The 15655-nt window shown below is 69.2% G+C and overlaps 6 protein-coding genes across 6 annotated transcripts in view; 3 read left to right on the top strand and 3 right to left on the bottom strand.

The window, feature by feature from the left end:
- Positions 1-1025, bottom strand: part of CHLNCDRAFT_58309 (hypothetical protein) — a gene marked incomplete at its 5' end in the record, with an annotated part of 1988 nt that extends 963 nt beyond the window's left edge. Inside the window, 3 exons of the mRNA XM_005846300.1 lie at positions 256-369; positions 571-738; positions 885-1025. Of these exons, the coding sequence (XP_005846362.1) occupies positions 256-369; positions 571-738; positions 885-1025 (423 nt within the window). The remainder of the gene's footprint in view (positions 1-255; positions 370-570; positions 739-884) is intronic.
- Positions 1026-1430: 405 nt separating this feature from the next.
- CHLNCDRAFT_135810 (hypothetical protein) lies at positions 1431-3819 on the top strand (the record flags this gene model as incomplete). The annotated part of the gene is made up of 6 exons (XM_005846466.1): positions 1431-1490; positions 1650-1733; positions 1824-1999; positions 2096-2202; positions 2410-2851; positions 3084-3819. The coding sequence occupies 6 exons, from the start codon at positions 1431-1433 to the stop codon at positions 3817-3819; spliced, it is 1605 nt and encodes a 534-aa protein (XP_005846528.1).
- A 376-nt stretch (positions 3820-4195) lies between these two features.
- Positions 4196-4746, bottom strand: CHLNCDRAFT_135809 (hypothetical protein; the record flags this gene model as incomplete). Its single annotated transcript, XM_005846299.1, has 4 exons — positions 4196-4297; positions 4387-4451; positions 4555-4617; positions 4737-4746. 4 exons carry the CDS (start codon positions 4744-4746, stop codon positions 4196-4198), a joined length of 240 nt encoding a protein of 79 aa, XP_005846361.1.
- A 1340-nt stretch (positions 4747-6086) lies between these two features.
- CHLNCDRAFT_36133 (hypothetical protein) lies at positions 6087-7720 on the top strand (the record flags this gene model as incomplete). Its single annotated transcript, XM_005846465.1, has 4 exons — positions 6087-6373; positions 6737-6929; positions 7035-7097; positions 7256-7720. 4 exons carry the CDS (start codon positions 6087-6089, stop codon positions 7337-7339), a joined length of 627 nt encoding a protein of 208 aa, XP_005846527.1. The 3' UTR covers positions 7340-7720.
- A 356-nt stretch (positions 7721-8076) lies between these two features.
- CHLNCDRAFT_24830 (hypothetical protein) lies at positions 8077-10512 on the top strand (the record flags this gene model as incomplete). The annotated part of the gene is made up of 7 exons (XM_005846464.1): positions 8077-8200; positions 8453-8661; positions 8866-9033; positions 9227-9262; positions 9403-9592; positions 9783-10164; positions 10383-10512. The coding sequence occupies 7 exons, from the start codon at positions 8077-8079 to the stop codon at positions 10510-10512; spliced, it is 1239 nt and encodes a 412-aa protein (XP_005846526.1).
- A 387-nt stretch (positions 10513-10899) lies between these two features.
- Positions 10900-11459, bottom strand: CHLNCDRAFT_135806 (hypothetical protein; the record flags this gene model as incomplete). Its single annotated transcript, XM_005846298.1, has 3 exons — positions 10900-10968; positions 11163-11285; positions 11409-11459. 3 exons carry the CDS (start codon positions 11457-11459, stop codon positions 10900-10902), a joined length of 243 nt encoding a protein of 80 aa, XP_005846360.1.
- Positions 11460-15655: the final 4196 nt, after the last annotated feature.

Below are 15655 nucleotides of genomic sequence, written 5' to 3'. Positions count from 1 at the left end.
ATGCCTGCCGTGCCTGCCTGTGCTCCAGCTGACGCGCGATGCCGCGCGTCGCCGCCTCCGCCAAAGCCTCTAGCTCGCTCCTGGGCAGCGCGTGCCCGCGGCAGAGCAGCAGCAGCAGCCAGCCCAGGAGCGAGCTAGAGGCTTTGGCGGAGGCGGCGACGCGCGGCATCGCGCGTCAGCTGGAGCACAGGCAGGCACGGCAGGCATTGTTGTTGAGGCGCGTGGCGCGCCACCCCACCCGGCACCGCACCGCACCTTGGCTGCCCCCGGGTACCACTTGCTGACCAGCTTGTCGCCAAAGGCAAAGGTGTCGTTCTCAAACTCCAGCCGCCGCACGGTGGCCACCTCCAGGTGGTATCCCGTGGCATCCTGCGCCAGGGCAGCGGCAGGGCGGCGCCCGCGGGAGGTGAGCGCCCATCGGGCCTGCCGCCCCGGTCCTGGCGTCGCTGCGGCACGCGGGCAGGCGGGCCCGCCTGCGTGCAGCCACCCCGCAGCGTGCCCGCAGCCCGCGCTGCCGTGAGCGTGCAGGCAGGGCGGCGGCCATGGCTGCTCCACCTGCCCGGGCCTCACCTCCAGTGCCTTGAGCTGGTCCCCCACCGTCTTCTTGGTGGTCTTGTTCAGCACCGCGGCATCGTCCAGCACGTAGGTGGAGGGGGTGCCCTCGGCCAGCAGGTCAAACTCGCCCGCTAGCGCAGCGCCGCTCAGCGGGGCGGCCGCCAGCAGCGCCGCGGCCGCCGCCTGCAGGAGCAGCGCATCAGGGGCAGCGGGTGCTGTCGGCGGCGGCAGCAGGCCAGCCAGGCAGCACTGCTCGGCGGCTACAGCAGCGTGGCATGCCGGCGGCTTGACTTGGCAGTGCTGCAGTCAAGGGTGGCGGCGGGCCTCACCGCCGCCGCCTTGCGGCCAAGCTCCTGCACCGGCCCCTGCTGCTGCGCCCGGCACGCCACCAAGCCACGAGCCCGCGTCTGGGCGCGGCCAGCAGTGGTGCTGGCCACAAAGGCTGGTTGCCTCAGCTGAACGGCGTTCATGGTGGCGATGGTCTGCAAGGCAGCGGGGAAGAGCAGGAGGAGTTTCTTAAACATCCATCGGGACAAGTCCAGCCTCAAGCGTGCAGCCAGAGGCAGCCGAGGAGCAGCCAGGCGCAGGGTTGGGGTCTCGGGGAGGCGCATTTCACCTCGATGGCACCCCGGCGGCAGAGCACAGACACCGTGCAGTGGCGCAGCCCAGACAACGGAGTGTGGCTGGATGAGGAGAGGTCTGATGTGGGGAGCCACCGGCGATTGCGCGCGCTGGTTGGGTGGAAGGCAAGGGCGACGACCATGCGCACGATTGCAGGCCAGGGCTATTGCCGCTGGTCCAGCGGTGGTGTGTTGCTGCGTCCAGGGCCGCGCGGGGTTTGCAAAGCCCAGCTCCTCCGAGGAACCTTGGCGGCCATGTCGGCCTTTGCGGACCCTGAGCAGGGACCTGGCGATGCAGATGAGGACAAGGACAAGGTGGGCTTGCCGCAAGAGGTGCCCCTTGGCCTGCTGGCGGCCCACCCGCCGCCTGCACCCGCCGCCTGCCGTTGCCTGCCGCCGCCGCCACCCCAAGCATACCCACCACCCAACAGGATGTTTTAGTGGTGCATTCCAAGCTTGCCCTGCTTTCTGCAGCCGCGGGCGGAGGACATCAGAATCGATTTCGAATCTGCGGCGGGGATCCTGGCCTTTGCCTCATACAAGTTCCACTCCTACAAGGTGGGCTGGGGGCTGCCTGCCCGACTCTGTTTGGTTGGGGCTGGCGCACCTGCATGCAATCCAGCCCAGCCCATGCCCACCCCGGCGCAGGCAGGCGCCAAGTTTGTGAAGCGCGCCAAGGACGAGATTGTGGCCAAGAGCAAGCTGTTTGGCGTCAGCGGGTCGCTGGAGCAGAGGCTGCTCAAGGCACGGTGCCAGGGCAGCGGCGGCGAGGAGTATGGTGTGGAGATAGAGCTGGAGGCCACCAGCGGCCCGCGCCTGGACTGGTGCGTGGGGCGAGGAGGCAGCTGAGGGGCAGCAAGGCAGCTCAGCTGCGCTTGCTGCGTGCAGTGAACCGCCCCCTCAGTCTGCCGTGCCTGCAGGGCCGAGGTGCACTGCAGCTGCCCCTGGGGCCAGGAGCACGGGCTGTGCAAGCACTCGCTGGCCCTGCTGCTGGCCCGCCTGGACAGAGCAGCCTGGGTGGCGGCAGGTGGCGACCGTGCTGCGGCGGCTGGCGGGGGCAGCCAGCCTGCGACGGGGGCCGGCAGGGGCGGCCAGCCTGCGACGGGGGCTGGCAGGGGCGGCCAGCCTGCGGCGGGGGCTGGCAGGGGCGGCCAGCCTGCGGCAGGGGCTGGCACGGGCAGCCAGCCTGCGGCGGGGCCTGGCACGGGCGGCCAGCCGCCTGCTGTGGCTGCAGAGCGCCCAGACCCTCGCGCGGCGGTGGCTGCGGCAGCTTTGGCAAGGGCAGCAGGGCCTGCTGCGGCGCCAGTAGCCGAGGCGGCGCAGGCAGCCGGTGCGCCGGCAGCCGAGGCGGCGCCGGCAGCCGGGGCGCCAGCAGCCGAGGCGGCGCAAGCAGCCAGGGCACCGGCAGCCGAGGCGGTGCCAGCAGCCGGGGCGCCGGCAGCTGGGGCGGCGGGGAGCCAGCCTCGCAAGCGCCGGCTCCCCAACCTGGTGCCTGCCGTGGCACCTGCCACCAAGAAGGCAGATGCCAAGCCCAAGGCAGCTGCCAAGCCCAAGGCAGAGCCTAAGGCCACTGTGGCGCCGCGCGGCGGCGGCGGTGGCAAGAGCAAGGAAGGCGGCCAGGCGGCTGCGGCAGCTGGTGGAGCAGGCGGGGCAGGGACGTATGTCGTGTGTCGGAGGTATGCTGCCGCCCTCGTGTGCATGGCTCAGCAGACCAGCCTGGGGCCAGCCTTCCTTGTGCTCCTGTCACCCATCCCTGAAAGCCTGGCAGCCCGCCATGCCCGGCTTGGGGACCATGGTGGCCCGCTCCTGCGCATGCCTGGTCTGGCCCTGCCCCTCCTAACCACACCTGCCTACCTCACACACACACTACCCTCCCATCTATGCCCATGCCCGTCTATCTGTTTGCAGGATGAGGGGCGCGGAGCTGCTGCAGGACAGCGATGAGGAGCTGGTGCGGCAGTGCCACGCAGCGCTGGCCAAGGCTGCAGCAGGTAGGGCGGGCGAGGAGGCGGCCCAGGGATCCGCCGGGCCCGCAGCCGACACCACACGCGCGCAGCAGCCAGCACCGGCGCCGCCTGTGCCACAACAGGTGCAGGCCGTGCAGATGCAGCAGGCCGGGGCAGCCCAGGCCGAGCAGCAGCAGGCCGCGGTCCAGGAGAGCCAGCCGCAGGTGGCGGCGGCCCCCGATGCAGCTGCCGTGCCTCCTCCCGCCCCAGCTGCCCTGCCTGTCCCCTCACTTTTTGGGCTCATGTTTGGCGACTTGTTTGCGTCGGCGCCGCCCGCTGCGCCCGCTGCCATGGATGTGGACGCCACTGCCGCGCTTGGCCCGCCAGCAGCAGCAGCAGCAGCAGCAGCAGACTCTGCGGTGGGCCTGTCTTCCCAACCCTCTGTGTTCGGCCAGCAGCAGGGCCAGGTGCTGGCGACGGGTGCCTCCTTCCCAGCCAACTCTGGCAGCACCCAGCAGTACGATGTGGCCACGCAGCCTCTAGACGACGTCATGATGGGTGGCGGCACCGCCACAGCGGCCGCCCCACAGCAGCAGCCGCAGCCGGCAGCACCACAGCTGACTGATAGCCAGCAGGGAGATGCGGGCATGGGCAGGCTGTCCCTGCGCGAGCGCATGAGGATGGGCAGGCCTGGGTGACGGGCCTCCTGTAGTACCCCCTGTACAGTTCCGGTGCTCTTCCGTCACAGCTCACATCATATGAGATTTGGTTGTGCCTCTTGAGTGCCAACGCTACCAGGGAATGTGTTTACTGTTTGGTTACGGCGCATGTGCCCCGGTGAAACTCAAAATCCATGAAAGAAGGCGAATGAACATGGTTGGAGGAGGCCTGCACTAATTGCGGCAGGTGACAGTGGTAGGGGGCTGCACGCTGCTGCCGGAATGCTGTCTAGAGTCGACGTGTTGTGTTGCCATCAGATCAGTATATGGATCGGCGGCGCTGAGAGATGGGCAGCACAGCGCCGGGAGCCACATCGTATTTGGCTTGAGGATGCCGGCCAGCGCTCCGCTCTGCCTATGCCTGCTGCCCTGGGAAGCACTCTTCAAACTTCTGCTTGGGGTGCCTGCTGTCGCTGTGCTCCTTCAGCTTGGCTGGGGTCATGTTGCACATGAAGGACTGCGAGCAGGAGCCAGGCAGAGAGGAGCTGAGCAGTGGGCCCTTCCAAACCCCGTCGAGCAGCGGCGCAGCAAAGTTGGCAGGCCCACCTGCCGGCAGATCTGGCACACGATGGACAGAGCCTTGGCGTTGTCGGCCAGCTGGCTCTTGCCGCCTGCAGGGCAGAGCACCATGCGAGGGCAAGGGCGGCAGGTAAGTTTGCTGCGTGTGCAGGCAGGTTGGGCTGTGGAGACGGGCAGTGTGGACGCACACCGCACCTGCCAGCTTCTTGTCCTTCTCCGCCTTGCGCTGCCGCGCCGTCGCAGACTTCTGGGCATTGCCTGCAGCGTGGCAGCAGAAACGTGGGCGCAAGAAGGGCGGCAGTGCTAGCGGCAGGCGGCAACGGTGCATGCTGATGCCGCCTTATGCGCACCGCCTGGCAGCAGCATTGCCTACTCACCGCCACCCATGTCGACTTGCCGGGAGCTGAGCCGCTGTTGAGGCCTGCACACAGGGCGGTCGTCGAATGGCGGCGGCGGGACTGGAGGCAGCGCAGGGCAAGCAGCAGCAGTGCATGGTACTCACAGGTGGATCCCTTAAAGTTGCAAGGCGGGAGAGGCAGGGGACGCGGCGCCCAAGGAAGCTCTGGGTGGCTGGACTGGCTTGGACGCGGATTTCGCTCCCAGAAAGACGCAGGAAAGAGGCTGGTGGTGCAGCGATCGCCAGCGATGCTTGCTCTCTCGTTGCATCAGGGGCTGAGCTGGCCTCGCTTCCTGGGTTGCTTACGATCCCTCTCCCCCGCTCTTCTACAACGACCGAGGACGCGCACATTATGCTTGGGGCCGTGTGCGCGGCAGAGGCGGCAGCCAACTGCTGCTCGCCACCAACGCTAGCCACCGCAAGCTGCAGGCAGCAGCGGCCTTCCAGCAGCGGCGTCCGGGCGCAGCCGGCTCTCGGGTCGGCCTGCCGAGACAGGCGGCGAGCTGCAGGGGGCTGCAGCGCCGCTCGGCAAGGGTGGCGCTGCGGCGCGGTGGCCGGCAGCAGCAGCAGCAGTGTGGCAGCCAGCTCACTAGACGAGGCTGATTGGGAGCAGGCGTATGGCCACTCCGCGTTGCGCTACGGCATCAGCCTGGAGCAGGGTGTGCGCGAAACGATGGAGGACGCGGTGCAGGTGGTGCCGCACGGCCGCCACGGCTTCTTCTTTGCCAGTGAGTGGCGGCGGCTTGGCTGCGCCCCGTCCACCACAGGCCCTGCAGCAGCAGCGTGCTCAGAGCAGCAGGACATGCCGCTCGCCCTCGCTGGCATGCACCTCGTTCCCTGCCTGCTGTCCCAGTCTGGCCATGCCATGGCAGCTGTGCTGCCCCTCCCTCCCTCCCTCCCTCCTCACCGCCCGCCTGCACACGCCTCCGCCTCCCCCGCCCTGCAGCCGTGTTTGACGGCCACGGCGGGTTTGCGGCGGCGCAGTACCTGCAGCAGAACCTGTACCGCATCTTCACCCGGGTGCTGGACAGCAAGGGCGTGGAGTCGGGGCTGGAGGTGAGCCAGGACCTTGCGGGCCTGGCCTGCCCCCTCTCCTTCACCCCCATCCTCACAGACAGCTTCACGCACGCTGACGAGGACCTGCTGGCCTGGATGCACGGTGGGTGGCTGGGCGCAGGGGTGGGCGCAGGAGGGGGCGGGCCCGGCGGGGCAGGAGCAAGGGCAGTGAGGGGCGCAGACGCAGGGTGGGCGGCGCGTTCGGCATGGGAGCAGGCAGAGGCAAGGCCGCCCTGGGCATGCGCCCTCCACCCCGCTGTATGCTCACGCATGCATGCCCGCACCCGCCCCTGCCCCACCCACCGCAGCCAACGCGCCCGACGAGGAGGCCACCAGCGGGTGCACCGCCACCACCCTGCTGGTGCGCAAGGATCTGGTGGTGGTGGCCAATGTGGGCGACAGCCGCGCCGTGCTGTGCCGCGGCGGCCGCGCGGTAGACCTCTCCACCGAGCACCGCGTGTGGGGCAAGACGCCCGGCGTGATGGCCGAGATCGAGCGCATCGAGTCGGTGGGCGGCTGGGTGGACGACGGCCGCGTGTGCGGCGTGCTGGCGGTCAGCAGGTGCGCGCGCGGCGCGGCGCGGCGGCCCCGTGGCTGGGCTGGCGGGCCGCATGAGCGGCCGGCCGCCTACGCAGCACTGCCCTCGGCACGGCGCTGCGTGCTGCCTCCCCTACTCCCCCCGCCACGGCCCCACGGCCGCCGGCGCGCGCCGCCCTGCAGGGCGTTTGGCGACATGGAGTTCAAGGGGCAGGCGGGCCTGAAGCTGCTGCTGCAGAAGGGCATCGACTTTGAGCTGTGGGACCAAAAGTTTGCAGACAGCAGGCGCGCGCCGCCCGACCCCGCTGCTGCCGCCTCGCCAAGCGTGGCGCGGCGCACCTGCATCGCGCCTGCCCGCTGTGTTGCTTGTGTGCTGTCTGTTGTGAGGGGGTGCCCACCCAACCAGTGCAGGCACTTCACGGGCAACCCGGTGACGGCGCAGCCCGACGTGACCGAGCTGGCGCTGCACGACAGCGATGAGTTTGTGGTGGTGGCCAGCGATGGGCTGTGGGATGTGATGGACAGCCAGGAGGTGGTGAAGCTGGCGCGGCGCGACCTGCAGCGGGGGCTGGAGCCGCAGGTGCGCCGCGGCTGGGGCGGTGGGGGGGACGAGCAGGCGGGGCGAGCAAGCGGAGGGTTGGTGGGGGCTGCCCTGAGGGTTGGTGCCCCCCTGCCGCTGCTGCAGGAGGTGGCCTCCAAGCTGACCACGCTGGCGGTGAAGCGGGGGAGCCAGGACAACATCGGAGTGGTGAGCCTGCGCGGCAGGGGCTGCCTGAGCCCCTGGCCCGCAAGCTGGGGACTGGGCACTGGCCCTTCGCACGCTGGCCACCGCCCCCATCGACACTTGCCAGCTCCTGTCCATCAACACCTGCCAGCTCTGGCTGTCCGGCTCTGCGCCCATTGCAGGTGCTGATCGACCTTGGGAAGGTGGAGTGGGGCAAGGATGCCGGCGGCGGCGGCCTGTTTGGCAGCCTGTTTGGCAGCCGGTAGGCAGCAGAGCGGGCGAGGGTGCACGAGCGATGAAGAGAAGTGTGTGATGGCGAGCGTAGCCAGCTCGGGCGCAGCGCTGCTCTGGCTCAGCGCTCCGCCCCTTCACTAGAGCGTGCGACACACCACGACCGCGCCCCCGAGCCGAGCCCACACGAATTGTTTCCCCCATACTTGTTGCTAAATGCTGAATGCATTGGAGTTTTGGCCCTGCTGCTTGACATGGCGCGGGGCGTCGCGGCACGACACTGTACACTCTCCGCCGGGAGAGCGTCCCTGACGCTGCATGTATGCTGATTACTAAACTATTAATTTGGGGCCTTAGGCAGGATGACATGCCCGGCCCACTCTTCTTCTTGCACCCTGCAATATATTGACCACTTCAGGAGGGGCGGCTCGCTGGCACACCGCCGCCGAGTGCGGGTGGAAAGGCGGCGGATGCACTTGATGCATGGATCGGCTCGCCCACCTCAGTCATCCGTGGGCCTCAATTGCCAGGCCGTGCTGCCAATTGGCCTCCCCCTGCTCTGCCCGGCCCTCCGTCTCCCCTACCCGCTGCTCCCGCAGCCAACATGGCCCCGCTGTTTCTCACCGTCGCCCAGCTGTCCCACACATTCTGCCCTCTGTCCACGAGGCGCAGCAGCCAGCTGCCGGGCAGCCAGGCTCGGTCTGTGCCCTGCAACCGGCTCTGCAAGGCCATCAGCCGGCAGCAGGTGACGGTGAGGGCGGTGTCGGAAGTGATGGCCTCCAACGAAGACGCCACCAGCAACGGAGCCAGCCTGGAGCATGACCGGCTGGCGGGGACCAGCCGGGCCACCAAGGCAGTGCATGGCGGCGAGCGGGCAGGCAGACCGCGGGTGTCCGGTGCGAGCTGCGCGGATTGCTGGCCGCAGGGGCCTGCATGCAGCAGCGCGGGCAGCCGGCGGCGCGCGGGCCGCCGCCACCTGGCCGCCCGTGTTGCTGGTTTGTGCCCTGGCGATGTGGTGGCTGCAGAGCGGCTGCGCGGGGCGTGCATGCATACATGATCCGCTCGGCGGCCGGGGGGCGCCCGCGCCTGCGTGCCACACATGCGCGACGGCTGGCCGAGTGTGTTGCGCCCCGCATCTCCCCCTGCAGACTCGCTGACCACGCCCATAGTTCAGACGGCGACGTACACGTTCCAGGACACGGCGGAGTTGATAGCGTACCAGGAGGGGCGGTACGGCAGCTACGAGTACGGGCGGTACGGCAACCCCACCACCCGCGCCTGCGAGGAGAAGATCCGCGAGCTGGAGGGCGCAGAGGACTGCCTGGTCTCCTCCTCGGGAATGAACGCAGCCACCACGGTGGGTGGGTGCGCTGCGCCGGCAGGGCGGCAGGGGCAGGCAGGCAGGCGGCGATATGCATGGGCAGCTGGGGCTGGCGCCCTGGCGGCGTGGAGCAGCGGCGGGGGAGCAGAGGCTGGGGCAGGCTGCGCTGACTGGCCTGGGACGCTCTGCAGGCCGCGCTGACGCCCCGCCCCGCCCCCGCCCCCGCTTCTGCGCGTGCAGATGCTGCTGGCGCTGGTGCCTGCGGGCGGGCACATCGTGACCACCACCGACTGCTACCGCCGCACGCGCCAGTTCATCCAGACGGTGCTGCCCAAGATGGGCATCTCCGCCACAGTCATCGACCCCGCTGACCTGGCGGCGCTGGAGGCGGCGCTGGAGCAGCACGACGTGAGGGCGGGGGCGGCGGCGGGGGAGGGCTGGGATGGGGGGCGCCGCGCCAGGCATGGGCAGCAGGGTGGCGGGGCGGGCGGGGTGGCGCGGGTGGTTCCAGCAGCAGCTCGGCTGCGACAGGCAGCAGGGGCCAGCGATTCACTCGGTGCTCCCTCCCCGCCCGCCCGCCCGCCCGCCCGCCTGCCTGCAGGTGTCTCTGTTCTTCAGCGAGAGCCCCACCAACCCTGTGAGCTGCTGCTGCCGGCTGCCTGCCTGGCTGGCCGGCTGGTCCGCCACTCGCTGCTGCTCATTTCTGTGGAGGCGCTGACTGGCCTGCAGCACCCCACTCTCATGCACACACACACACCGCCCCCCCATGTGGTGCAGTACATGCGCTGCGTGGACATCCCCCGCATCAAGCAGCTGTGCGGGGCCAAGGGCGCGGTGGTGGTGGTGGACTCCACCTTTGCCACCCCCATCAACCAGCAGGCGCTGGCGCTGGGCGCAGACCTGGTCATCCACTCGGCCACCAAGTACCTGGCGGGGCACAACGACGTGCTGGCGGGGGCCATCGCGGGTGGGCAGGGCGGGGCGGGGAGGGTGTGTGTGTGGCGCCCAGCAGGCGGGGAGCCGGCAGCCGGGGGGGCAGGCGGCGGCTGGCTGCGAGCACTTGGGGCGTGCCTGCTCGTGCAGCGGCTGTGTGCTGGCCGTGGCGGCCACCCACCCCTGCCTCCGTGTGCCCCGCCCCCGCCCCTCCCCCCTTGCAGGCAAGTCTGAGCTGGTGGCCGCCGTGCGCGCGATGCACAACGTGCTGGGCGGCACCATCGACCCGCACGCCTCCTACCTGCTGCTGCGCGGCATGAAGACGCTGGACCTGCGCGTGCAGCGCCAGAACGCCACCGCCACCGACATTGCGGCGCGGCTGGAGGCGCACCCGCTGGTCACGCGCGTGCACTACCCGGGCCTGGCCTCCCACCCCGACCACGCCATTGCCGCCGCGCAGATGAGCGGGTACGGCGGCGTGGTGTCGTTTGAGGTGGACGGCGACCTGTGGCGCACCGCCCGGTTTGTCGACTCTGTGCAGCTGCCCTACATCGCGCCCTCCCTGGGCGGCGTGGAGTCGCTGATCGAGCAGCCCACGGTCATCAGGTGGGCGGGGCGGGCGCGTGGGGGCAGGCGGGGGTGGGGAGCCCGGGGAGCCAGGAGGGAGCATGCCGTGGTGTGTGTGTGTGTGTGTGGTGTGAGTAGGCAGGCAGGCTGCATGCTGAGGCCGCGGCTTTCCACCCGCCCCTCAGCCCAGCTGGCTGCCCGGCTGGCTGCCGCCATGCGCCCGACGTGCCGCCGCCCCCTCCCGCTCCCGCCCGCAGCTACTGGGACCAGGGCGCCGAGAAGCGTGCCCAGGTGGGCATCAAGGACAACCTCATCCGCTTCTCCTGCGGCATCGAGTCGGCGGACGACATCTGGGCAGACTTTGAGCAGGCGTTTGCCAAGATATGAGCCCGCCGCCGGGCTGGAGCGGCGGCATGCACGCTGAGCTGGCCAGCCAGCGCTGGCGCCCTGGGTCGATGCCTGGTGATGCCCGCCTGCACCCGCTGCCCGAGTGCTCGCCCAGCACACTGCTGTTTTTGACATATCCGCACTGCTAGCTTCTTGCTCCCCTCCTGACTCTCCCTGTTCCTCTCTCCCCCTGCTCTCCGCTCTCCTTTTGATGCTGATTTGCACGTGTGTCTCCACAGCGATCCGTACAGCGCGCACCAACAGATGGTGCCATTTATAATCGCCTGCAGAATCTCAAGAGCTGATGGATGGGGTGGAGTGGAGCAAGGGGAGCAAGGGAGGTGGCAGCAAGGAGGGAAGGAAGGCGGCGAGCCGATCAGCTGCTCATCACTTGGCTCTTGACTCGTTCAAGTTCCGGATGCCGCTCCGGTTCTCCAGCTTGACATACCGATCCAGCTGCGGGAGGGGTGGGGGTGGAGTGGGCAGCGGCGAGCGGTGCGCGTGCTGTCCGGCGCTGGCAGGCGCCAAGCAGCATGCGAGCACGCCTGCACTCTTCAGCAGGCTGAAGCTGCTGACGTAACCCACGCCAACCCCTAACGCTGCGCTGGAACCCTCGTGCTGAGCCATCGCCCCGCGCACACCCTGCTCACCAATTCGGGCGTCATACTCTCCGACTTCATGCGCCGCAGCTCATTCAGCGTCTTCTCTGGCTCCGCCAGCTGCCACAGCCACTCGGGCAGCTCTTCGTCCGCCTTCAGCGGCGGGTCCTGGCCCTGCATTGGGGTTCGCCAGCTGATGGAGGCAGGTACAGGCGGCAGCGGCAGTGTGCTGTGTGGCCTGCCCGCTACGGCTACCATGCGGCCCATCCCATCAGGCTGTTTTTATCCATGGGCCACCTTTTTGAGGATGTTCAGGCCGGTGACTACCTCCTTGGATAAGCTGGCCATCCCTGCAACAGGAGCGACGCCGGCTTGTCACCAAGGGCGAGCGGCGGTGCGGTGGCGGTGGTGGCGGCGCGCGAGGCAGCAAGCATCCTGCGAGTTGCCCGCTGCTCAACCCGAGTCCCAGAGCTTGTTGCGCCAGCTGCTCTGCCTATTACTGACCGCGCTGCAGCGTGCTAAGCGACAAGAGCTGCGTGATAGGGCGTCCTTGCAGCAGCATGTTGCCTTGATCGCGGGGGAAAGGGAGCGAACAGGCTGCTTTCCCTGCTGGTGAGATGGAGATGCGTGGTGCGGTTCAGGAAGGCGCCGCAGGGTTGGAATGTGCTGGTCAGATGTGTGAAAGACAGAGGATCAACAAGAAGGAGGTAATGAACGCGGGTGTGCAGGGAATCATCATCATAGCATGGCGCAGCGGGTCAACTCTGCCGTCCCCGCCGCCGCGTCTCCTGAGCTCGGAGGTGGATGCAGCCTACAAAAAACAAAAATCACCGAGAAGGACCTGTCACGGGCATTATTGAGTCGAATTTGCAATACAGCAGTGTGTGTCATGATTTTTTCCTCTCACCTTAAGGGCGCTGAACCGCCGCGTGGCCCACGCCACTCACAATGGGTTTGGTCAACGTCGAGGCCAACCACTTCAATAGTGAGAATGATTGCCTGTGCTCAGCTCTGAATGCATCTGGCACTGCATTGGCAAGACTGCGTCTGTTTCTATTCGTCATTTTTGCCCACCGCCACGAGTAGACATCAGCTGGCCGATGGTCTGTATAAAAGCTTCATACGTGGCAGCACCGTACTGGAGGCGCAGCATCTGCCGACAAGCGTGTGCGCTAAAAGAGTGTGCACTCCGCGCAAAAAGCCACTTGTGTCACACCCGTGGGCGGCGTTGGTTCACGTCCAAAAACGATGGGCAGCGCCGCTTCCTCATCCGTTTAATGCCATCACAGGGCGTTACTTCGGTGTAGGATGCTTGTCACAAGCTTAAAGAGCTCCTCTCACAGCTGCTGTAACTTCTTCCCTCATGATGACCTTTCCAATTCCATGGCCGACCTCCAACTTCATAGGAAGTTTTGGGAGCCACATGCCCTCCCCGCCTTCTCTCTCCCTCGTGCTCCACATGTGGGTTCCTGTAGACTTGTTTACGCAGCCTACACGCCGGGAGTGAGCCTGAGCTGACCACCCGCATCGCGTTGTCAACGCTGTCGTCCCTACAGGTGCGGGGACCCTTCCCTCACGCTGTATGGAGTCATTGGGGGGGGCACATGGGTGCTTGGTGCTACCGTTGGGCCTCCCAGCGCCCTCCGGGGACGTGGGTGCCGCCGGTTGCTGCTCAAGCGGGAGCGTGGTCAAGAGCACGGCCAGCTCCCAGCAGCTATTGCACATGCTAGCAGGGCGCCACATAAATGAGCGCCGAGCCGCGCAGCGGGCCTTGGAAGCGCCTGGTGGTGTTCAAGCGCCGCCGCCACCCGCTTCCCCAAACGCTGCAGGGCGGGCGCCGAACGAGTGGAGCCCAGCGGCGCTGGCCGCCTCTGGCCGCCGCCGCCCGCCGCCATGCGGATCAAGGCCAAGAACGTGATGCTGGGTCTGCACGTAGAGGAGGCCCAGCCGCACAGCCTGCCGATGAAAGTGCGGTCGCCAACGGCGGTCTGTCAGCGCCACCCTACCGCCTCGTGTCGGGCGTTGGTGATGGGCCTGCCGGCATGCCTCCTGTGCTGGCCACCAGCAATGCCCAGCTGCAGCAGGCAGGCAAGGCGCCCCAGCCGCAGCCTGTGCAGCCGCCATTCGACCCCCTGCAGCAGCTGGCGCTGCTGCTGAGGCAGGACACCGCTGCAGGGCTGGCTGAGAACGGCGCGGCGCAGCAGGCCGGGTCGCTGCCGCAGCCCGTCGCCACAGGCTCAGGGCGGCCGGTGCGCAAGCGCAAGACGACCACCTTTTCCGACGACATGATCCCAACAGAAGTGCTGAAGCGGCGCAGCAGGGCCAAGGTGCCGGCGCAGCCACAGCCACCACCCCCACCGCCAGCATTGAGGCCGCCGCCGCCGCCGCCGCCTCAGATGGCGCCAGTGCAGCCCAGCATGGCAGCAGCGCTGGCGGCAGCAGCGGCAGCAGCGCCCTCAGCCGCCGCAGGCACCGCCATCCAGCTGGTCACCATGCCGGCACCCGGCGGCGGCACCATGACCGGCCTGGCCGTCCCAGCGGCAGTGCTGCTGGCCATGCAGCAGCAGCTGATGCGCGCACAGGGCGGGGCGGCGGCTGGCGGGCTGCCGGCGGCGTCGGCGGTGCCCGTACCGGTGCCGCTGATGGGCCCCATGCCGTACCGCCTGGTACCGGCGGTGCAGCCAGCACCTGGCAGCCAGCCGGCGGTGCCTGCGGTGCGGACGGCGGCGCCTCGCGACATAGTGCAGCTGGCCAAGCAGCTGGATGAGGAGGAAAGGAGGAGGGCGCTGGCAGCCTCCGACGCAAGGGTCGTGCTGCGCGTGGTGCCCGCCAGCCAGGCGGCCGGCAAGGGCGCCAAGGAGCCTGCCGCCTCTCAGTCGACAAGGGGCAGAGGCGGCAGCACTAGGGGGGCGAGCGAGGACAGCGCCGGCGTCCGCGGGCGGGGGCGCAGCGGCGGCCGCCAGCCTCGCAAGCCCACCCCTGACCTGGCGGAGCGGCGGCTGGACCTGCCCCCCGGCACCTGGCACCCCGGGTTTGAGGCGTTTGGCGGCGTGACACACGTGGACGCAGTGCAGGCGCCCGCGGCGCCGCGCCTGCCGGCGGTGGTGGTGGGCACGCCGCCGCGCTTCAGCCAGCCGCTGGCTCACGACCCGCGGGCCGAGGTGCGGTGCGCGGCATGGGGCGGCAACGCATGCTGCTGCGTGCTGCTCAGGGCACGCGAGCCCCGCCTGGCCGGGCCTCCCCTTGCATCCGTCCTGACCTGGCGCTGTCCTAACCCCTCCTCCCTGCCCGCCCGCCCCCCCTCCCCTTCCTGCCTATGCGCAGTTTGACTTCAGCGAGGACCCGCTGCGCTCCAGCCTGGAGTACCTGCGCCAGGCAGCGCGCACAGCGGGGCGCCTGACCCACTACGGCGGCGCCGTGCAGACGGCGGTGAATGCGGAGCAGCGGCTGTACTGCGAGCGGCTGGGCAGGGCGCACTATGCTAGGTGGGCTGGCGGGCCGGCCTGCTGCTGCCCGCCTGCCCAGGCCGTGCCGCAGACACCGCCGGGGAGCAGCTGGGCGACCGCCACAGCTGTCGATGAGCTCTCCACACCAGTGCCTGCACCCACACGCTGCCGGCCCCCCTGCCTGCCTCCGTGTCTTCCCCCGCCCGCCGCCCTCTCCTGCCGCAGGGACGGGCGCAGCTTCACCCGGCAGCACGTCAAGGGCACCCGAAAGAGCGTGCGCATGCGGGCAGCGCCAGAGGTGCTCATGCCCCCGCCGCCGCCGCCGGCCGGCCAGCAGCGCGGCGGGCGTGGCGCCAAGCCCCCGCGCCAGGCAGCCAAGCCAGAGGATGACACAGATGTGCGGCGGGGCGCCGAGTACCAGGCTGAGCTGCCCGCTGTGCGGCCGCGCCCGGCGCAGCCCACAGAGGAGGAGGCTCGGTGGGTGACAGGCTTGGCCTGCCGCCCCGGGGCCGCCCCGCCTCCGCGCTACGATGCGCAGCAGACGGCGGCCATGCCGGCGGCGAGCGCCCAGGAGCGGTGAGGTCTAGCGGTGGCGGCAGGGGTGGTACTGCTGTCGGCGCCGCAGTGCCGCACCTGCTGCTCCCTGCTGCTCCCTGCATGCGCCTGTTGCTTCCTCTGTGCTGCCCACAGTACCGCCTCTGCTTCCTGTAGCCCACCACTTCGAACCCCACCAACCCCAGCCTGCTGCTCCTGCCTGCACACAGTCGCTGCCGCTGCCGCCACGCCCCCGCTGCTGCCCCGTTGGCGCCAGGCTGCGCTCTCCGCTACCCCAGCCACCACCCCACTGCTGCCGCCACCCGCGTGCAGGGCGGCCTGGGTGTCGAGCGCGCACTCCCAGCTGCGCGCTGCGCTGGGGGAGGAGCGGTGTGCTGCGATGGGCCTGCTGGCCATGGGGGCCGACGCCTGCGCCGGGCTGCTGAGCGAGGAGGAGGAGGCGGGGCTGGAGGCGGGGATGCGGGAGCTGGGGCGCGCCTTCCACGCCATACACCTGGAGCACGTGCCCACCAGGACGCAGTACCAGCTGCAGAGCCACTACTA

Source organism: Chlorella variabilis (genome assembly GCF_000147415.1).
Source record: "Chlorella variabilis unplaced genomic scaffold CHLNCscaffold_14, whole genome shotgun sequence".
NCBI lineage: Eukaryota > Viridiplantae > Chlorophyta > Trebouxiophyceae > Chlorellales > Chlorellaceae > Chlorella > Chlorella variabilis.
Note: the sequence above shows the minus strand (reverse complement) of the source record. Positions and strands in the feature narration are given on the sequence as shown.